The sequence below is a fragment of the Ahaetulla prasina genome, chromosome 2 (assembly GCF_028640845.1).
Source record: "Ahaetulla prasina isolate Xishuangbanna chromosome 2, ASM2864084v1, whole genome shotgun sequence".
Classification (NCBI taxonomy): Eukaryota; Metazoa; Chordata; class Lepidosauria; order Squamata; family Colubridae; genus Ahaetulla; species Ahaetulla prasina.
Window position 1 is genome coordinate 276,058,230 of NC_080540.1, and position 23,710 is coordinate 276,081,939.

General features: G+C 38.8%; 1 protein-coding gene across 3 annotated transcripts in view; it reads left to right on the forward strand.

Moving 5' to 3' along the window:
* The window catches only part of ELOVL7 (ELOVL fatty acid elongase 7), a 54,413-nt gene that overhangs the window by 18,287 nt on the left and 12,416 nt on the right, over positions 1-23,710 (forward strand). For 2 of the 3 annotated variants that reach the window (XM_058169745.1, XM_058169746.1), the window contains exons 2-6: positions 11,976-12,106; positions 15,228-15,418; positions 16,357-16,437; positions 16,999-17,055; positions 18,666-18,771. In XM_058169745.1, coding sequence (XP_058025728.1) covers positions 12,043-12,106; positions 15,228-15,418; positions 16,357-16,437; positions 16,999-17,055; positions 18,666-18,771 — 499 coding nt within the window. In that variant the 5' untranslated portion in view covers positions 11,976-12,042. Of the gene's footprint in view, positions 1-11,975; positions 12,107-15,227; positions 15,419-16,356; positions 16,438-16,998; positions 17,056-18,665; positions 18,772-23,710 lie in introns of those variants that run through there. The other variant, XM_058169747.1, reaches the window with a different exon arrangement.

A 23,710-nucleotide genomic window follows, 5' to 3' on the forward strand; every position in this document is an offset into this window, starting at 1 on the left:
AGAAAGCAGATCCTTTATATAGGCCATGGGGTGTGGCTCCATGACTCAGCACTCATTAAGGCCTGCCTCTCCCTTCCTTCTGTTGCCTCCGCCTATCCAATCTTCTGATGCGAGGGTCACTCCAATCAGCTGTTGTTGGAAGTGAACTTTCCTCAGGTTCACATGCTGTGGAGGAGGGGGAGGGGTCTAGCTGCTCCGTTTGCCTGGGCATGGAGCCAGGGCTGGGGCCGGGGGATGCTCCCTCCTCTGCAGCCTGCTTGGGCATGGAGCTAGGGCTGGGCCCGGGAGGCATACATTCCTCCGTGTTCGGGAGCAGATAAGCAGACCCCGGCTGCGGTGAGAGCGGACAAGACACAACAGTTCGAAGCTACAATGGCACTGAAAAAAGTGATTTATGACCGTTTTTCATACTTGCAACCATTGTAGCATCTTCATGGCCACATGATCAAAATTCAAATGATTGATACTTGACTCATATTTATGAGTTGTAGTGTCCCAGGGTCATATGATCACCTTTTGTCACTTTCTGACAAGCAAGGTCAGTGTGGAAGCCAGATTTACTTAACAGCCATGTTACTAACTTAACAGCTGCAGTAATTTAGCTAATAAATGTGACAACAAAGGATATAAAATGGGGCAAAACTCACTTAACAAACGTCTCACTTAGCAACAGAAATTTTTGGCTCAGTTATGGTCATAATTGGAGGACTACCTGTACTGTTCTTTGTAAAAAGCAAATATAATTCTATAGAAAACATGAATTCTTGTTGTTAACTCCTGGTCTTCGTGTGTTCGTGTGTTCATGTGTCTGTGTACATAACAAGGCACCTGACAAAATTAACGTGAAAGGATGAAATCGTTTGAGCTTAAACAATTGTTCTAATTTCATAAGGAGTTGTTCCAGCTCTACTGAATATGGGCTAATGCTATTCCAATAACTCCAGATATGCTTTAAGTTAAGAATCCTTCTAGAATGATTACAACATTTCCAGTAACACTGAAATAGCTGTTGTGAATTTCAAACACAACGGTTCAACAGTTCAAATGTTTCAAACTTAAAACATCTCAGCATGGAAATACAAAAATGCAAGGTGAAACCTATACAATAAGATCATTAGCAAATCAGTAGCAACACATCCTATAAAAAAAAATCAAATGTCTAGGTAAGAATGTGAAACTTGGGTATTACCTTTATCCCTTCCTAGCCAGCCGTATAAACTCAGTTCAGGTGTTTAACTTCAGAATGCAATTGCTCAATAAATTTCTTACATTTGCTTACACAATGATCAAGGATAAAGAGAAACACCACATCTTACAATCTTATTCTCCTGGGTTTGGTGTTAAACATCTGAAGTATTTTTTAAAGGAATGTTCCATTCTGGAACTTGCTAGTGGGGTTTTGTTAGACAGAAATAAACATAGGAAACAATTTAAAAGATGAATTTTTCCACAGCAGTGTTAGATGTTACCTATCTTGTGAGCTATTTTATGTTTTCCATAGAAGGAGCATGAGACTATATTAATATCTTGTCTTTCTTTGTCTCTTTCGTTATTATACGAAAGTATAATATTTTCTGCAAAGGGTTTCATTTTCTGTGTCCTTTATGAAAAAGTACCGTACCTTTTAACTGGAATATATGCTTTTACTTGTTTAGGAAAAAGATAAGGAAGGGAAGCACCAGCAAATTGTACTGCTTATCTCATCATTTCTATGGAATTTTTAAAGTAAGCCTATAATTTGGAGATTTGGAGACAATACAGAATGTATATTAATACCTGGATTAGTTCTATTTCAACATAATGAAAAGTTCCATAGCACCTGTTGACATCCATTTTTATTCCTTGTTCAACTAAATTATCTCAAATTGTTAAGAGAATTAAATTGGGGAAGTGCAGGTAAGGAGAAGTTAAAACCTTACTGTAACTTTCTTGAAAATTCTTTTCTAACAAAGAAAAAAAACCTCTTCTGATTATATGATTTTTTTTTAGCTACTCCAAAATTGTGCCTTAATGTGTGCATAACACTGCATTATTGCAACCTTGCAGCTATGTATACAGTCTTATGTTTGAGATGTGGGAGCAACAACCCCATAACAACAACCCCATAACTCAGGGGTGTCAAACTCAATTTCATTGAGGGCCACATTAGGGTTGTGTTTGACCTTGAGGGGTGCATGGCCAGGGGACGTGGCCAGCTCGACATTACTCGTGTCGGGGGTGCCTGTGGTGGCCCGAGTGCTCTGCCAGCGAAAATGGGGTCCCGAGCTCCATTTTCAGCTGCAACGGCCTCCTGCAATCCTCTGCCAGTGAAAATGGAACTCTGTTTTTATTGGAAGAGTGTTGTAGGAGGCCGTCACAGCCAAAAATGGAGCTCGGGAGCCCATTTTCACTGGCAAAGGCACTGTAGGCCGATCTTTCGTTGTTTCCATGGCAGCCCCATGGGCCAGATCTAAGCACCCTATAAGCCTGATTGGGCCCCTGGGCCTTGAGTTTGACACCCCTGCCATAACTGTTTAAAAACTCAAGCAGAGTATTACAGCTTATGAAAATACGTTTCTAGTAAGAATCCCAATAGAAGACCCATTCAGCTGAAAACAAATCTCTGTGCATCTTGTTTATAATCATTTGCCTATGTCAGGGGTCAGCAAGCTGCGGCTCTGGAGCCACATGTGGCTCTTTCACCCCTCTGCTGCGGTTCCCTATCACTCAAAATATGTGTCACAACCACCAATGTGCAACACCCGCTGACACGTGATTTATTGAGCTTTTCAATCCCCGGTAGGCCAACCAAGGATAAATCCAAGAAAAGAAAAGTTTCAGAAGAAAACAGAATGTTTAATTTAACTACATATGCTAGATTTGTGGCTGCTCAAGAAATAGTCAGGCATGGGAAGGGTTTTATGGCTCCTGGTGTTTTCTGTGGGAAACTGATCCAAATTGCTCTTTGAGTGTTTAAGGTTGCCAACCTGTGACCTACGTAAATGGTTGTTCCTTGAAAGATCACGGTGCTGTTTTTGGGTATTAAGGTCTGGTCCACTGTCTGTACACTTTGAACTCTCTGAGGATATGGTGCAACCTAAACAAGGAGAACTGCTTATTTAATTCCTCTTAAAAGTCCACATGATTCTTAAGCAAAGCAAAACTTCTGGCTTGAACAACAAGTTTCTGAGTTGAACAAAATACGTTACGCATTCTGAAGTGTTGTATCTATTCTATTAATAATAGCATACTGCTTGCAGAAAGTAATGCTATTCTGTAAAGAATCATTTGCTTCCCATTTTTGAAAGATTGTTTAACACAATCTTATGTGCCCTCATTAAGACAATCTTATGTGCCCTCATTAAGATTCTAATATACTCACTAACATACTTTCTGAAAGTAAAGTAGATAAACATCAAGATGTTGACTAGGCAGTCTAAAGATTTTGCCCTGAATTTATGTCTGAACCCTAGCCTCATCTTGGTAAGGATGCTTCTGTAAATTGATGATAAGATTGGCCTAAACATGGTAAGAATGATTCTTACATAAACTGATAATAAGATTAAATAGCAATAAAATGGGAAGATTTTGCTTGACTGTAATCTCTACGTGGTTATCTGTATACAGAGCACTATTGTACACAGTAGTAGTCTATTATGATAGTAATCTGTACAGAGAGTGGGGTTTTTGTGTGTGTGTGCTTTCAAGTCAGTGTTAACTCCTAGCAACTACTTGGACAAACTCCCGCAATTTTCTTTCTCAAGAAAGATTTCTCAAACATGATTTGCCAATTGCCATTCCTAGATGTGAGAGAAAGAGAATGATCCAAGGTCATCCAGCTGGCTTCATATCTAAGCCAGGTCTAGAACTCACATTCTCCCGTTTCTAGCCTAATGCCTTAGCCATTACATTAAATAGGCTCCCAGAGAGTACTATTAGCTTTAAATTCTTATTTATCAATGAGTAGTAGAGAAATCTTCTAGGAGAAGCTAGGATTGGTCACAATTCATGGCAATAAAGATTTCCACTATGTTTATATTAATCTGATATCTGTCTGGCATAAGTGCATAAGTACATTACAGTATATGCTAAATATAAGATGTTAAATATTAAAGTTGTCTGGACACAGGTGTTCAGCTGGAGGGGCTCTGACAGTTAAGTGTCTTGAGGTGATGATATTTATTTATTTATTTATTTATTTATTTATTTATTTATTTATTTATTTATTATTTAAATTTTTATACCGCCCTTCTCCTGAAGGACTCAGGGCGGTGTACAGCCAGGATTAAAACAATTAAATATACAAAATTAAAATATCAGTTAAAATACATATTCAATAATGGCCAAATTAAAACCGTCAAATTGACCCAAACTAAAATACCCCATATAAAATTATTAAAAATTCAAAATTTGAAAATTTAAAAATTTAAAAATCAAGCCAGTGCCGCTTGGATAAACAAATAAGTTTTCAATTCACGGCGAAAGGTCCGAAGGTCAGGTAGTTGGCGCAAACCGGGGAGAAGTTCGTTCCAGAGGGTAGGTGCTCCAACAGAGAAGGCCCTTCCCCTGGGGGCCGCCAGCCAACATTGCTTGGCGGACGGCACCCTGAGAAGACCCTCTCTGTGAGAGCGTACGGGTCGGTGGGAGGCATAAGGTAACAGCAGGCGGTCCCGTAAGTACCCGGGCCCTAAGCCATGGAGCGCTTTAAAGGTGGTAACCAGAACCTTGAAGCGCACCCGAAAGACCACAGGTAGCCAGTGCAGACTGTGCAGGAGTGGTGTTACCCGGGAGCAACATGAAGCTCCCTCAATCACCCGCGCAGCTGCATTCTGGACTAACTGGAGTCTCCGAGTGCACTTCAGGGGTAGCCCCATGTAGAGAGCATTGCAATAATCCAGACGAGAAGTGACGAGAGCATGAGTGACTGTGCATAAGGCATCCCGGTCAAGAAAGGGGCGCAACTGGCGAACCAGGCGAACCTGGTAAAAGGCTCTCCTGGAGACGGCCGCCAGGTGGTCTTCAAACGACAGCCGTCCATCCAGGAGAACGCCCAAGTTGCGTACCCTCTCTGTTGGGGCCAGTGACTTGCCCCCAACAGTCAGCTGACTGTACCGGGGTGCCGGCATCCACAGTCACTCCGTCTTGGATGGATTGAGTCTGAGTCTGTTTCTCCCCATCCAGACCCGTACGGCCTCCAGGCAACGGGACAACACTTCGACAGCTTCGTTGGGGTGGCCCGGGGTGGAAAAGTACAGCTGAGTGTCATCAGCGTACAGCTGATAACTCACCCCGAAGCCACTGATGACCTCGCACAACGGCTTCATATAGATGTTGAACAGGAGAGGTGAGAGAATCGACCCCTGAGGCACCCCACAAGTAAGGCGCCTCACGGTCGATCTCTGCCCTCCTGTCAACACTGTCTGCGACCGGTCGGAGAGATAGGAGGAGAACCACCGGTAAATGGTGCCTCCCACTCCCAAACTCCCCAACCGGTGCAGCAGGATACCATGGTCGATGGTATCGAAAGCCGATGAGAGATCTAACAGGACCAGGGCAGAGGAACAACCCCTATCCCTGGCCCTCCAGAGGTCATCCACCAATGTGACAAAAGCTGTCTCCATGCTATACCCGGACCGGAAGCCGGACTGGAACAGGTCTAGATGATGATCAGTAGAGTGTGGCCAATGCTTTTGAAAGACTCTCATGCAAGATTTGGTCCATCACTGTTGTCCCAACACCTTATTTAAGGTTGAAGAAGAATGTCCCATTGAAGATGAGATCTTTGGAGGGCTTGCCTTGATGACCCACACAATAAAGTGGTGAGTGTTGGTGTTGATTTGGACACTTTGCAAACGGCATTAACTTCACTTGGATCAAGGAGTTAGAGAGCAGAAACCTGATTTGTATGTATTCCTGGGCATACAGAGACAGTAGAGGTTTGTGGAAAATTACTGATGATTTGAAAATGACTGGTGTGCACAAGAATGAAGGTTGAATTTTGGACCAGGCTACTCAGCAAAGAATCAGTGGTGGTGGCATGTCAAGGAGCCTGGATTTTAAAGGCCTGGAGACAGGGAAAGTACATTAAGGGAATCTGGTGACCTCAGGCAGGTCTATCATCAAAATAACTCCAAGTGTGAGTGGAACTGGAATAGCATTTCTTGGGTTAGAGAGAGGAAATTTATTCCTTTTAGGTATCACCCAACACCAGACTGACTCTGGGCAGCATACAAACAAGGCAGCAGAATGGAAATAGAATATAGGAGTTATTACATAAAAAAATAAGAACCAGCTAGCCATACTTGCATACAATGTGACAGGGAATCCAAAGCTGGGGGAGAATCACTAATGAGGGGACTATAGCTGCATACACTAGTTAATATGATTACTGGGTGTTTGTGGAGGTTGGAAAATACTTAGTGATATTTGATTGTGTTGGGACATCACGTTTAGTTGGCATCGCTAAATTGCTGGTTTCCAGTGGCGCTGAGCGAGACCCTATAATAATAGCCAGAATTTTCAGACTTAGAGTGTTGGTTGACCCTTATCACTACAGTCAAATTTTTAATATCGTATTTTACACTTACACTTCTTCTTATTGGCCTCCAGTGCTGCTTTTAACCTATACAACCCACTACGGTTTAGCACTGAGGTAGCTGCAAGATTATTTTCTTCAGTTAGAATCAGTGACTCCAATTTGAGTATCCCAGAAGAAACAGCTGCTAGTCCACAGTTTATGTGTGATAAAACATGCTGCGGTTTGCAACTATTGTCTTGTTATAGATGTACCTTTCTTATAGAAAAGTTTCTTTCTAGAAATTAGACTTGTCCCTGTTTTTTTAGTTTTCTGTAAATTATGAAAAACAACTATTTTGGAGAGCACATGTGCCATTAGGTTGTGAGTTTTAATTATTTGTTACAGTAGTGCTGATTTTAGTTTATCGTTGATGCTTTATTGATGATTATCGTTGATGATTTATTTGATGATTTCAGATTGAACGATCAGACAGGATTCCAGAAACATCTGGTAAAAAGAAAGGAGGAGGCTTATGCCTATATATTAATAGAAACTGGTGTCAAAATTTTAATATAATTTACAAATTCTGTTACAACAATTTAGAGACTCTAATTATCAACTGCAAACCTTACTATTCGCCTCGTGAATTTTCCTCATTTCTTCTAATTGCTGTTTATGTCCCACCACAAGCCTGTGTAAACAAGGCATTACGAACTCTAGCTGACCAAATCATGGAGGCTGAAGCCAAACACCCTGATTCACTGGCCATTGTTTTGGGAGATCTAAACAAGGCAAACTTAAGGAAAGAGCTACCAAAATACTTTCAGCATGTCAATTGTCCCACCAGAGGCAAGAATACTCTAGACCATTGCTACACAACACTAAAAGATGCCTATCGGTCTTTACCACGTGCAGCTGTAGGACACTCTGATCATTGCATGATTCACCTTGTACCTGCTTACAGGCAAAGACTTAAAGCCACAAAACCAATAATTAAATCAGTGAAGACCTGGACGGAGGAATCAAAATTAAAGCTACAGGCATGTTTTGACTGCACTGATTGGAATATTTTTTAAAGATACCTCTGCAGACCTGGATGAACTCACAGATACGTAACATCATATGTCAGCTTCTGTGAAGACCTATGTCTACCTACAAGGAACTTGAATACACAGTAACAACAAACCTTGGTTTACACCTAAACTTAAGCAGCTACGACATTCCAAAGAGGAAGCCTACAGAAAAGGTGATAAAATGCTGTACAATCAGGCCAGAAATGCACTAACAAGGAGATCAGAGCAGCAAAAGAAGTTATTCTGAAAAGCTAAAGAATCAGTTTTCAGCAAATGAACCAGCAAACATGTGGAAAACTCTTAAAAATATCACCGGCTATGGCAAACCTCCTTCCCAGGCTGAAGGTAATCAACAACTGGCAGATGACCTGAATGAGTTTTACTGCAGGTTTGAAAGGAAACTACAGCCACCTATCTCCACAACCCCCATCTCAGACACACCAACAACAGCCAAGCCTCCTACAACTGACCCCATTTCATTGGGTTCACAACCCCTAGTGATCACAGAAAAGGAAGTGCAGGACCTATTTCACAGACAAAAGCCAGGAAAAGCTCCAGGCCCAGACAAGATAACTCCTTCTTGGTTAAAAGTCTGTGCTGACCAATTGGCCCCATCTTCACCCATATTTTCAATAAATCACTAGAGATGTGTTATGTTCCTTCTTGCTTCAAACGCCTACCATCATCCCAGTGCCAAGAAGCCCACCATCAAGGAACTGAATGACTACAGACCAGTTGCTCTAACATCTGTAGTCATGAAAACCTTTGAAAGGCTAGTGCTTTCCTACCTGAAAACCATCACGGATCCGCTGTTAGACCCCTTGCAATTTGCATACCGAGCAAATAGATCAACAGATGATGCTGTTAATATGGCTCTGCACTACATCCTACAACATCTTGAGTCTCCAAAGACCTATGCAAGGGTCCTTTTTGTAGACTTTAGTTCAGCATTCAATACCATCATTCCAGACATTCTTCTAACTAAGCTAAACCAGCTACAGGTACCGGAACAGACTTGTAAGTGGATCACAAGCTTCCTAACAAACAGGAAGCAGCAGGTGAAGCTAAGCAAGATCACATCAAAAACCTGTACAATTAGCACAGGGGCCCCCCAAGGCTGTGTGCTTTCCCCACTTCTCTTCTCTCTGTATACCAATGACTGCATCTCCAATGATCCATCTGTTAAGCTACTGAAGTTCGCAGATGACACAACAGTGATTGGTCTCATTCGAGACAATGACGAATCCGCATATAGACGAGAGGTCGAACGACTAGCCTTGTGGTGCAACCAAAACAATCTGGAACTGAACACACTCAAAACCGTAGAAATGGTGGTAGACTTTAGGAGAAACCCTTCCATACTTCCACCTCTCACAATACTTGACAACACAGTATCAACAGTAGAAACCTTCAAATTTCTAGGTTCTATCATATCGCAAGATCTCAAATGGACAGCTAACATCAAAAACATCATTAAAAAAGGACAACAAAGAATGTTCTTTCTGCGCCAACTCAGTAAGCTCAAACTGCCCAAGGAGCTGCTGATCCAATTCTACAGAGGAATTATTGAGTCTGTCATTTGCACCTCTATAACTGTCTGGTTCGGTTCTGCAACCCAACAAGAAAAACACAGACTTCAGAGGATAATTAGAACTGCAGAAAAAATAATTGCTACCAACCTGCCTTCCATTGAGGACCTGTATACTGCACGAATCAAGAAGAGGGCCGTGAAAATATTTGCAGATCACTCGCATCCTGGACATAAACTGTTTCAACTCCTACCCTCAAAATGACGCTATAGAGCACTGCACACCAGAACAACTAGACACAAGAACAGTTTTTTCCCGAAGGCCATCACTCTGCTAAACAAATAATTCCATCAACACTGTCAGACTATTTACTGAATCTGCACTACTATTAATCGTTTCATAGTTCCCATCACCAATCTCTTTCCACTTATGACTGTATGACTATAACTTGTTGCTGGCAATCCTTATGATTTATATTGATATATTGACCATCAATTGTGTTGTAAATGTCGTACCTTGATGAACATATCTTTTCTTTTATGTACACTGAGAGCATATGCACCAAGACAAATTCCTTGTGTGTCCAATCACACTTGGCCAATAAAATTCTATTCTATTCTATTCTATTTAGTGAGCATTATGTTATTGCTGCATTTTTTGTTACTGTGAACTACTGAAAGGCCAAATGATTGCACTAGAATAGGGGTCTGCAACTTGGCTCTTTTAAGACTTGTGGACTTCAACTCCCAGAGTTCCTCAGCCAGCTTTTCTTTGCTGGCTGAGGAACTCTGGGAGCTGAAGTCCACAAGTCTTAAAAGAGCCAAGTTTGCAGACCCCTGCACTAGAATATACAATGAATGAGATTTATTTATTTATTTATTTATTTATTTATTTATTTATTCGTATTTTTATACTGCCCTATCTCCCTAAGGACTCAGGGCGGTGTACAGCCATGTAAAAACACATAAATATACAAAGTAAAACATTCATCTAAAAAACTTATTATAAAGGCCAAATATTTAAAATAAACATATAAATAATAAAACCCAATTTAAAACCAAAATCTAAAATTTAGTCATTTAAAAATTTAAAACCTTAGTCCAGTCCTGCGCAAATGAATAGATGTGTCTTAAGCTCGCGGCGGAAAGTCCGAAGGTCAGGAAGTTGAAGAAGTCCTGGGGGAAGCTCGTTCCAGAGGGTGGGAGCCCCCACAGAAAAGGCCTTTCCCCTGGGTGTCGCCAGTCGGCACTGCCTGGCCGACGGCACCCTGAGGAGTCCCTCCCTGTGCGAGCGCACGGGTCGGTGGGAGGCATTCGGTGGCAGCAGACGGTCCTGTAAGTAACCCGGCCCTATGCCATGGAGCGCTTTGAAGATCATTACCAGAACCTTGAAGCGCACCCGGAAAACCACAGGCAGCCAGTGCAGTCTGCGCAGGAGAGGTGTTACATGGAAGCCACGAGGGGCTCCCTCTATCACCCACGCAGCTGCATTCTGAACTACCTGGAGTCTCCGGGTGCTCCTCAAGGGGAGCCCCATGTAGAGAGCATTGCAGTAGTCCAGCCGAGATGTCACGAGAGCATGAGTGACCGTGCACAGGGCATCCCGGTCTAGAAAGGGGCGCAACTGGCGAATCAGGCGAACCTGGTGGAAGGCTCTCCCGGAGACGGCCATCAAATGGTCTTCAAAAGACAGCCGTCCATCCAGGAGAACGCCCAAATTGCGCACCCTCTCCATTGGGGCCAATGACTCGCCCCCAACAGTCAGCCGCGGCTGCAGCTGACTGTACCGGGATGCCGGCATCCACAGCCACTCCGTCTTGGAGGGATTGAGCTTGAGCCTGTTTCTCCCCATCCAGACCCGTACGGCCTCCAGACACCGGGACAACACCTCGATAGCTTCGTTGGGGTGGTCATGAAACACATACACTGCCTTACTAGGAAGGTATATACACTGAATGGGAATTGTATAGTAAGTTATGTGGACTGAGACAGTAGAGTGACTTGTTGGCAAATAATGAAAAATCTTTAATTCTTGGAGAATTGTGTTTCCAATAGTGCTAGTTTAAGTAAAGGTATAAAGCATGGTATTTCAAAAGGTTTACGAATGAAAGGAGCAAGTTTCTTGTTCCTTATCATAGCAATTTAGCATTTGCTAGATTGCAAATGTACATAAATATGACAAGTGTTAACTTGGTCACATTTTTATGCATTATTGCATTATTGCTATTGTCCTGTAATATATATTAATACTATATTAATAGTGTATCAGCATAGTTAAGTAGGATTGAGATGGTATATCAATTTCATGCTGTAAATAAACATACTACGGGAGTTTTCAATTTTAATCACAGTTATATTCCTGAGCAGAATGGATTTTTTTTTACTGTATTAACGTAAAAAAATCAAATATAAGAAAAACAGTATTTAAATTTTCAAAACCTGGTTGTCCAATTTCTTTATAACTTAAGCAGAGAAAAATGGAAAAATCAAGTTTGATAAACATAGAAATGGTTTTCAATGTATTGTAGTTGTAGAATTCTAAATAGCACTATTGATAGTATTGTTTGAATATTCAAATCGTTCTTTGCTTTAGTTACAATCATGAAGTTGATCTTCATTTTGGTTCTGGTCACTAGTTAAGGCTTATTTCTAGAAAATGTTTCTTAGAGTTGTGTTTCTAAAAGCATAAGAACAGAACATAATGTGACTACATTACTTATATGGGTGCATAAGGACAGAACATAATATATTTACTTACATGGGGAATGAATTATTTAAAGCAGAAAACAGTATTAAGTAATTATTATAAATGCATAACAATCATCTACTTGGTTTTATAAATTCTGAAAAGACTACCACTCCTTTTTTCTTCTTACAGATTTCATAACATACACTATCCTATTTGCCTTCAGGAAGAATCCTGAATCCTACGTACTTCTGTGAAAATGGCATTTAACAATTTGACTTCAAAGGCTGTACTTATTTATGATGAGTGGATTAAAACTGCTGGTATGTCCTGTTCTTGGTAATATTCCCTTAATTGTGCAATGTATTTCATTATAATTTAAGTATATAACAAGTTATGCATAAATAATGGTTCAATATATTTTTATGGAAACATGAGGACTGAGAATAGTTAAACTTAGTTCTTCACAAATTTCATTCTTAGTATATTCTATTTGCATATAGTGTAATTTTTTTTAAAGATGCTACTTCAGCATATATTTTAACATTGTTTTTGAGAGGAGGGAGATGGAAATCATATATCTTTAAAATAAGTTAAGAGTTGTGCTAGTGCATTAAGCTGAAAACATAAAAATGATTAACTTAAGGATGATAAAATGATCTAACTGGCATGTTATAGCGATAGCATTTAGACTTGTATACCTCCCCATAGTGCTTTACAGCACTCTGGTGGTTTACAGAGTCAACAATCTGGCTCCTCATTTTACCGACCTCAGATGGATGGAAGGCTGAGTCAACCTTGAGCCAGTCAGGATTGAACTTCTGGATGTGGACAGAGTTAGCCTGCAATTCTGCATTCTAACATCTGTGCCACTAGAGCTCCCACTCTTATTCCCAGTAATAAGGCAATGTAATATTTGTCCTGTTTACTGTAAACATAGCTAATGGCCAACAATCTTAAGGTGTTGACTTGTTTCTCATTTCTCACTAGCAACCAATAGTATCCTTTAAGGAACCACATCGAGATGCTGAATCTAACCCTGGCATTTTCTATTAAGTTTCCTCTCATGCCTCCCCCACCCCAACATTCATTCAGAAAATGAGAAAGATGACATAGTGGAACAGAGAATTTTTATATACAAAATATATAAATAGTTTTGTTTTTGGAAGCATGGTTTAGCAAATAAAATAATGATTATGATTGCATTCTCATATTCCTTATGATTGCCTTAATTTTTAAAAGTGTGTATAAACAAAATATGCAATGTTATTGTTTTAGTACTTAATGCATTATCACATTCTTCCATGAATCACTTTTTAGCCACTGAACTGATGATTGTTGGTGCATTTGGAAAAATAGGGATCAAAATAACAAGTGGCCTTAATTGGTTATGAAACCTTGTGAAAGAACTGAAATAAAGAAGCTAATCTACATATTGAGAACATATGGCAATTTTTTTTTTCTGAAATAGCTTCAGGTCACAATGCAGAACTAAATATTTCTGCTGATCAATGGCTTAAAAGATAAAACTTCAAAGAGAAAAGTGTTCTAATCTAATAGGCTTATGGAAGGAGCATTGTGTACTAGAAAATGTATAGCCTTTGTCTTTGGCAATTTAAAACATGGAGCAACATATGAGGGAACTTTTTCTGAATTCCCATTAGGATGGATAAATTGCTTTCTCAAAACTACTGGCCATGAGTGGAATAAGGATTAGATGGCTTCAGAATGAGGAGTACCTTGGCCAATAGCCAAAGAGAGTTGAAGGATGGGGTAGTGATTTTAGATTTTGGAATATAGGATAAAAGGCATTTGGATTCAGAAAGACTGAAATATTACATATAGGTTTAATATAGCTGGTATTAAAGTGTGATGAGAATCATAGCATTAGAAGGAAGAATGAAAAAATAATTTATTTCTAAAGTTATTGAAAATATGCTTTAGGATAAAAAAACTAGAAAAGAGAAAACCTCCAGAACCATCCAAATCCAGACATTATTAAATACTATCTACAATGTCTTCATCTTTTCTGATGTTTTTGTCTTAACAATTTTTCCTCTATTTGGTACTGGCTGGATTTACATGTTGGGCTAAGACATAAAGTAATTGCGTGTGATGTGTGAAACTAGTTAAAATTCCAATGGTTTCTGTTATTAGGATTTTCTTGACCTTGCCCTGGTCATCCTTCCCCCCCACCTAATATTTATTTATAATGCCTTTTGTTTACAAATAGTATTGGATTTGAACAAAATACCGAATTTGTAGCAACTTTGATATCCCATAGTCTGTTTAAGTTAATATTTTCTTAAAATATTTCTTTATGGACCTTGGGCAGCAAACAATCTAACATGCAATTTAACATGGTGGGAAGATTCAAAATTCCAAGGTTTTCATTGTGTTGCCACAATTGTGACGGAGAAGTTGAAAATATAAATGTCTGCCATGATTTCATTTCTATCTGCCTGATGTTCTTCAGCTGAATCTTCAATAGATTAAAACCATATTGGCTAGGAATTCTAGGATTTGAAATCCAACATATTGGGAGAGACTCAGCTGGGGAAACATTGAGATATTCCTTTTCATCCAGCATGCCTCCGTGACAAACATTGACCTCTTTTTCAACCTGTCCAGTATTGCTCTTTTTTACTCATAAATTCATTTTTTTTTCTCTGGCCATCTTTTATATCAAAGAAAATTATAAGAAGGTTTTTCACAACTGATGAAAATTTGTGGTCTGTCATTTGCCATGAGATAACTCGAGAGATAAAAGTCATGTTTTATTTGAATATCATCCCAGATCTATTAAACAGAAGTGAAATCATCTGCATTTTAACCGTTGGTAACCCATGCTAGAACACCTCATACACTGACAACATAGGTGAATCAGTTTTTCCAATAAAAGAGAATACATGTAGCTTAGAGTTGAACTATGGAGCTCTTAATTTGCTGATAATGTTATTGAGTTGGGTTGTGAAATATCTGCAAGCAAACCTTCAAGCTCAAAGAACATCATGAACTCTATGAATTTTTGTATTGAAAACTTGATTAGGCAGAGATGAACTTTTACCTAGATCTTAAAGGTCTACATGAGGTAGCAAATATTGCTAAATTAATAGAATGCATTTATGCGGGAGGAAAAATATTTAACCACTGTTTCTTCTAGTTATAAATCTCATGAACATAGGTAATTTGTACATTCATATAAATGTTTTAGTAATATTACCAGCTATGGTTTTAGCTTTGGCTAAATTGGAACTCTCCGTGTAATGTATGCGTGAAACTTTTATATAAAGCAAACAAGAAGCGTAAGATTAAAAAAAACTGTGCTCTTGAACAGGTAAACAGCCTGTTCAAGGTAGGCAATCATTTAGGTTAAAGAATATGCTTGTTATTTAAGTCAAAAATCTACAAACATTAAAATACATTTTAATATCTCTTTTCCAGATCCACGCGTTGATGGCTACCTTCTCATGTCTTCACCTTTCCCACAAACAGTTATTATTGCAACTTATATATATTTTGTCACTAATCTAGGACCAAAGTTCATGGAGAACAGAAAGCCTTTTGATTTGAGGCAAATAATGTTTTTTTATAACTTTGGCATAGTGGCTCTTTCGATTTATATGACATATGAGGTAAGTAGAAGATTACTGTTCTAATAGAGATGTATAAAGGATTCCCCTGAAATATTAATGATTTTGTGATGTGAAAAGAAATGTAACTTAGGTATACAGAAATACTTTTGAAATCAAAGTTTTAATTTCTCAGTATGGTGTGAACTGCTATGCATAACCTCCGTGAGATATGATCAGGGCTTATAAAATAAGTATTGCCTGCTCTTTCTTCTATCTCAGACCTATAATGGGTGTTGTAGATAGCTTTGGGTATAACAAGCTAGGGACTACTCCCCCCCAAAATAAGCTGTGGATGGAACAAAAAAGAAATTTGATTTAATTTCTACCTGAATAAAAAATATAATTAAATGCAATTTGTAGAATTGTAATCCAGTCATATATTTAATTATTTCTGTCTTGATCACATTAAAGTGATAATACGATACAAACTCTGGAATACCCATTGCTTGGGTCTTTGATATTCTAGGCCAACCCTTGGAGAAAAAAATATTATGGGACATAACTTAAAATTCTCCTTGATTCAAATTACATATGTCCTTTGGTAGTTCCAAAGTTGCTTTTTCAAAAGGCAACTGGACTTTGTTTTCTCTTGAAGACATTTTGCTTCTCATCCATTTGAGAATTTAACACATTTGAAGGCATTGTTTGGAAGAAAATCAGCTTACTTTTATACATGCAATTCAGGCTAAGTGCACATGTCACACTAAACTACAATAAGGTTTGTTTGTACTTTAATGGATTGTATGAAGCCAGCCATTTATAGTTTATTCAGTTAAAAAAAAGTTCAGCAAATCTATAAATAAAAAGCACTTCCTTGGAGCCTTTATAGCATTCATCAGTGGTGTGTATGGTGTGGTTCCTTCTTACTGTAATTATTTATGAAATTCAATGACTTGTAAAACTAAATATTACATTAAATTCTTTTCTTCTACTTCTAGTTCCTCATGTCTGGCTGGGCCAAAGGCTATACATTTCGCTGTGATATAGTGGACTATTCCAGGTCACCTATGGCTCTCAGGGTGAGTATTGTAACAATACTATTGTAATCAGTAGTGCGTTTCAATTTTGGCTGCTACTGGTTCGCTCGTGGGTGCACTTCAGCAATGCTTCTGTGCATGCGCAGAGACGTCCGGGCAGGTGGGCGGAGCCTTCCGCCACTGCCGCTACCGGTTCACCCAATCTGAGGTGAACCGGTAGCAACCCACCACTGATTGTAATCCAAATTAGGACTGTCTCTGGTCTTTTACTGTATTGCTTATCCAAAAATGTTCCAAGAGACTGAGTTAGTAAAACCGAACAAAAGGCCATGAAATAGGACCTAGTTAGAAGTCTATTCAAATTTAATATAAAGCAAGATTCGACTTTTGTTTAGCCAGAAAGGTTGGAGACCGTTGTTTTAGAGGCTTCACTGGATTCTACTTACTTCTACCTCAGGAATAATCATATAGGGATATTTCAATTTTCCTACAAATGTGTCAATTGTCAGTTTAAAGCTGTATGTATAATATATTCATCATGCTTAATAAAATGGAGAATTTTCATACAATACTGAATTTACTCAATGTTTTTGCTGTTTACAGATGGTTCGTGTCTGCTGGTTGTATTATTTTTCCAAATTCATTGAGTTGCTAGACACTGTGAGTATGATTATATAGTTTAATAAATATATTCTGGTCTGTGTACATAATAAAAGACTGATTAATAACAATATCTTATATTTCAGGCATTTCTTTGTATATTGAATGTTTGTCATCACTGGAAGAAATGTTAGATTGATTCTACTGAATGGGTGAAAACTTTTTGGATATTATAATTGGGATGGAAAGTCAGGCAGCTTAGTTTCTCAGTTTTCCTCTCTCACAGAGAACAACCATGTCAAGATCTGCTCATTACTTATGCATAATAATGATGCTGTGCTTTACCAATATCTATACATTTAATTGATAGAAAGTTCAGTCCAGTCTTTAAACTTAGCTCTTCAGATATCCTTGGAATCCCAGAATTCCAAATTATGCTGGCTGTGATTTTTGGGAGCTTCATTCTTAATACCTCTAAAAGTGCTCTGAATATAAATTTTAAATTTATCTAAAGCTTGTATAGAATATTAGATGGGAAAGAAAGAAATTGTGCAATCAAAGTCTGTGTGTGAACCCTGAAAAGAAACCCAAGAAGTTAACCAAATAATTTCTGAAATAGAATGTAAAAATTTGTAGAAAATATGCACTGAAAAATATTTCAGTAATTGACAGAGCATAACTTGAAAGAAACAGTATAGAACAATCATATGAAAAGGTAATCTCTTTAGAAAGACACAAAAGGATAACATTTGAACTGTTCTCTCTCTCTCTCCCCTCCCTCTCCCTCTCTTTCCCTCCCTCTGTCTCTTTCTCTCTCTCTCTCTGCATTCTGTCTAGGTGGTCTGAAAATTTACTTGGCTTTGATGCTCTTTCATTCCGTTCTTGAAGGGAAAACTATTACCAGCCAATTGTAGGCCTTGGGGTTTCCTAAAGAAAGAATACAATATAAAAGAGAGTTCCAAAGACTTCTAGAAGATCCTTTGGCTGTGTGTTAATGCGAAACAATCTTTCCAATTTTTATTTCCCAATCTAGTTATCCAGCCTTATGAAGTTGTTTTGAACTAGAGTTCTATATCATAGATTTATGATTCACATGCACTATTAGGTGGGTCCCTGACTGTATTGTAGGGCATATGACTTACATAAGGGACAGAGAATATACTGTATAGTTCAGCATGTAAATGGCCACAATTCCCAGTAGCACTAGCCTCTATGGCTGATTGGAGAGAATTCTAGATACTGTAGATCAACAAAGTTGTAGGTTTTTAATAGCTAGTGCTCGGAATGACCTCTGCCAGAGATCCTAGGGAATTATGAGGAGGAGACAATACCTGTTAGAACAGGGGTGTCAAACTCCCAGGCTGCGGGCCGGATGCATCACGTACTGGCCATCATCACCCCCGGTTTAGCAAAGGGGAAAAAAGTCATGATATGTCACCTGATGATGACGTGATGAGATGAGTTTGACACCCCTGTGTTAGAGGGACCTGTAGCCTGAGTTGGTCTAAATCAGCTTCTTTTATTTTGAACCAATTACTTTGATTTTTGCAGGTATACTAACGTTTGTAATTTATTTTCATCTGTAAAATGTAAATCAGATAACAAACTTTTCAATGTGCTGCACTGACTTTTCTATTCACACTGCTCCTTTTAAATATGATTCATTTCAGGTCTTCTTTGTTCTTCGAAAAAAGAATGCCCAGGTGACATTCTTACATGTCTTTCATCATTCAATCATGCCATGGACTTGGTGGTTTGGAGTCAAATTTGCTCCAGGTAGTCAAAACTTCAGATTTCAGGTTGAAGGTTGCCTTTAAATAAAGACAGTTTTGTGGGTTGGGAGGAGTTCTGTCAACACTTGGCCAAATCATAAAACTAGATATTCAATGTTTTTGGTGCATTTGATCTCTAAGTAGTTTACTTAGCTGTTGAAAAAAACCTGTCTTTTTCTTCTAGTTTGTATCAGGTTATTCAGGTGCAAGATCTCTTGTGAGCCAAATCAGAGCATCAGCAAAACTATAATTAAGCTGAAATCTATAAATCCTTGAAGTTCTTAATAGTGTTCTAGCAAAAAAGAATGAGAAGAAGACAGAGAGCAGATAGAGAAAAGCAAAAACCATATGTCAAACAGCATAAAAACGTGCTTTCCCCCCACCCCAAACTTATGTGCAAACAAGGTGAACTTAATGTAATGATAACGAATATTTGAGAAACTGTTCTTAATGATACTTCTGCTTTCGCTTTTGAGGAAAGGCTTGTTTGAAAGAAAAGATGTAACAAAGAATGACTATCTCTTCTGGAACTGGAACTGGAAGAAGGCAATTCTGTTATCTTACTAGAGAGTCTATGAAAAAACAAGCGAACGAGTGCTCCAGCTAGAAAGCTCCTTGACTTCCTGTCCTTCCTTCCCACTCTTTGATTCTGGCTTTGTGGGAAAGGAAGGAGAGCAAAAACTAGGCAAGTCGGAAAAGATAATGTTTATGCCTACCTTCTTCCTTATGGATTTTTATAGTGAATAAGGAGGGGAGGCTGGGTCTCCATGATGCAAACACCAACCCTTCCCCATGGAGCAGTCCTGCAGTGTTCCCTCCCCTCTTCCAAGGAGACAGTCTAGTATTATGACCCTATAGATTTCTAAGTCATTATTTTTGTATTAGCAAAACAAATAATGATATTCAGACAAGGGAATGAGGAGGATTATTATTGGCTCCATAATAATCAGCCCGACTCAACTCATACTCTGTCTTTCCTTCAAAATAAATATGATGTTTATCCTTCCTTATCAAAGCATATAGTTTGTTCATAAGTTTTAATAAGCGGTGTGGAAAAGTTTTGATTTGCAAATTTTTGTGATTGGGTTTATGTCACTCAGTAAGCTGCTATTTACCAATGATTTATTAAATAAATTATAGTTTAGGCCCAGTGGTAGAATTCAAATTTTTTAAACCACTGGTTCTGAGGGTGTAGCTCGGTGGGTGTGGCAGGGGAAGTGTATTGCAAAATCTCCATTCCCACCCCACTCTGGGGCCAGCCAGAGGTGGTATTTGCCGGTTCTCCGAACTACTCAAAATTTCCACTACTGGCCCCAGAACCTGTCAGAACCTGCTGAATTTCACCCCTCCCCCCTCGGTTTAGGCTTAACACAATATGAGACAGCCACATTATGATACACAATTTCTTAGGGAAGAAAGCTTAGTTGAAGAAGATCAAATTTGTGCAATAAAACTGAAATCTCAAGAGTCCTAGGAAATGAGTTTCCTTTGAAACATACTATATGAAATCAACACCTGTCTTACCTTTAGAAAACGTTAGGCTGAACTAATTTGCCTGAATAAATAACTGACTGTGGTCAGTAACCAATTAACAGCATTAAATTTAGAGAAAGCTGAGATGAGGAAGAAATTGCTTTAGTCTCTCATTCCTTATCTTGATTGTGATCTAAAACTGGTTGAATATAAGTTACCTGAGACTTTATTTATGTGGCAGTGCAAGGAAATTTAGTAGCATAGATTTTTATCAGGAAAGGAATATAATGTGTAATCTTTTTTATACTAGGCGCCTTGAAGAGAGATAAAAGTAACTCTCTGCTAATAACGTAGTAACGGTATTGCTTCACAAAAAGAACAGTGGAAACTTGAAACCAACTTCCAGCGCAGGTAGTGGGTCAGTAACTAAGTTTAAATATGCTTGGGATACTAGTCTATCATCTAACTATTTTTTTTTAATAAATGAGTAAAATAAAATAAAAAATAATAAATTTTAAAATAAAAATAAATAACAATTAATTGATTAAACATAAAGCAGAACAAAAACTCAAGGGGCAGATTTGATGGACCATTGGGGCTTTTTCTGCCTTCAGTTTTCTATATTTTTCTGTTTTAACATGATCAAAAATGCAATTTATGAATTCATGTAGCATAGGTTCAAAGTCTGGGGGAAGATGGATTTTTAGCAGTATCAATCCTCTAAAACAGATGCCAATAACTCATAAATATTTATGGATCTCAGTTAGCATGTCAATAAAGTACTAAATGCCAAAACAAATAGAACGGATGTGTGTATATTGGGTTTACGTTAGGTGTGTTCTATAAATTCTGCCTCTGTCAGAGCTAATAATTAAATATCTAAATGAGAGTTGATTATGCCCATATTTGATAATGGACAAAGTTCAGCCATAGAACAGTAGTTGGCACTGTGGCAGCTCAAGGAGAAAAAAAAATAGTGCTTAGGCTATGCACATTAGAGATGTTTATTTCCACATAATTGTTTGGATTCTAGCATATTGTGTGAACTTAGCTGTTTATAGTTTATTCAACAAACTATACTTAAGCCAACATGAGATGTCTGAATCAAACACACATCAATCAAAATAATTATTTCATTTTTGGGCTAGTACTGTAAATCCACATTGTTAACGCTCTTATAATGAATAAGTGATGCATTAAGGTTAATCTGGGAAAAGCTACAGTATAGTGTCCCAAAGGTGCTTTTTCAAAAAACAACTGGACATTGTTTTTCTTGAAGACATTTTGCTTCTCATCCCTTCTTCTTCAGTTCAGAACTGAAGAAGCCTCTTGGATCAGAAGTGAATGTCTTCAAGGAAAAACAATGTCAAGTTATTTTTTGAAAAAGCACCTTTGGGACAACCAAATTAGGTGCCTTTAATACCAGATTTCTAGAGATGCAGTTGAAGATGGGATCAAAATCAGTATTGAAATGGTTACGATTGTTTTAATTCAGTGCACTGCTCTTTAAAGTCCATTCATACGTTTTCTGGACTTACAGAAGGAGCTTTCCTTTCTCCAGTTTTTTCCCTGAAAGCTAAGTTGGGCTTCCCAAAGGTGCTTTTTCAAGAGGGAACTGGACTTTCTGGTTTTTCTTTGAAGACATTTTGTTCCTCATCCAAGAAGCTTCTTTAGCTCTGACCTGGATGACTGAGAATCTCCATAGACATAAGTTGGGCTTAATGAGAGAGACTGACTGGCCCAAGTTCACTCAGTGGGTTTTCATTGCAAATGTGGACATGAAGCTGTTTCCTTATTATATTTTAGTCCAGTAATTTAATCACTACACTGTGGTATAGCATATTACAAAGTATGGCAAAAAAAACCACCATTGAATTTGTAAATTATTTGTAACATATGACACAGAGGATGCATTCAACAATGCCTGTTTTATTTATTTGATGTAGATCATAAAATTAGAAGGGACCTTAAAGATAATCTCGGTCATCTCTTTTCTCTCTTCTGAACTTGCTCCACCTTGTCTTTTGAACTTTGGTGCCCAGAATTGTGCCAAGCGGAATCTGACAAGAGCAGAGTAGATTTTAACATTTATTTCCTGTGACCTGAACTCTGTGATCTTGTTACTAAAGCCCAAGACAGAAATTGCCTTTTGCTGATAGAAATTGCTGAATCACATTGCTGGCTCATGTTTAATTTTCATGTAGATTCCCAGATACCGGTAGGGTTGCTGCTAGTTGATTTTTTTTAAGGTCCTATGTACCTTTTTTTTCTAGTGGTCTTAAATTCTTGTTCTAACCAGAAGTTGTTAAGCGGTAAAAGAGTCTGCCTAGAACAGTGGAAAATTCCTCTTTGCTGGAGGTTTTCAAACAGGCTGCTTGGTTATTTACCTAGGATGATTAAACTGAATCCTGTATTGTACTCGTTAGACTAGATGACCTAGAACAGGGGTGTCAAACGTGCAGCCCGCAGGCCGGATGTGGCACACGCTGGTCATACCCACCCCCGGTTTTCCTCTTCAGAGGAAGAGGAAAAAAGTTGTGATATGTCTCGGGATGCCAGGGCGCTGTGAGTTTAACACCCCTGATCTAGAAGGTCCCTTCCAATTTATATATTCTAGAATTCTATGAAGCCAAGGCCTCCCCCTCCAATACTTATGTCTTTTATTATATCCATTTCTCCCCATTAAATTCTAATCATTTTAGTTCACAGCTGAAGTCTATCTAAAATATTTTGCATTTCTTCTCCCCCCCTCCCCTGCTTTGTATTATCTGCAGACTTGATAAGTCTCCCCTTATATCTCTCCTCCATGACATTGACCAACATATTGAACAGCACAGGGCCCAGTGAATTTCACTTGATACTTCCTTGCAAACTGAAGTGAAGCGATTAATGAGCGCTCATGCAGCCAATTGTGAGTGCTTCTAGTAGTTTTACCATTCTAGCCCCTATTTTAACATTTTACCAAGGGGAACCAGGTGACTTTGATGAAGGCTTTGCAACATGGCTACATAACATAACATAACATAACATCAGAGTTGGAAGGGACCTTGGAGGCCTTCTAGTCCAACCCCCTGCCCAGGCAGGAAACCCTATACCATCTTTTCCTTGATTTACTAAGCTAGAAACTATGTGAAACAAGGTCAGCTTCACAGCCTTGCAGGAGACATTGACCCTTATGGAAGTTGGGGGCACCACCAGTGGTGGGATTCTACCGGTTCAGACCGGTTCGAGCGAACTGTTAGCTCTGACTTTCAGCCATGAGTGAACCACTTCTCTCTTTCTTTCAAGTGGGCCCACCCGTCCCTGTGCTATACTTACTTATATTTCTGTTTCCGAAACCCAGCTGATCGGGGCGGCAGAGTGAATTGCCGTTTCTCAGCTGTTTTCCTTGCTCTCAGTTCAATTTTCTGCAAATTATGCACATGCGCGCAGCGAACCGGTTGTTAAACCGGTAGGATCCCACCCATGAG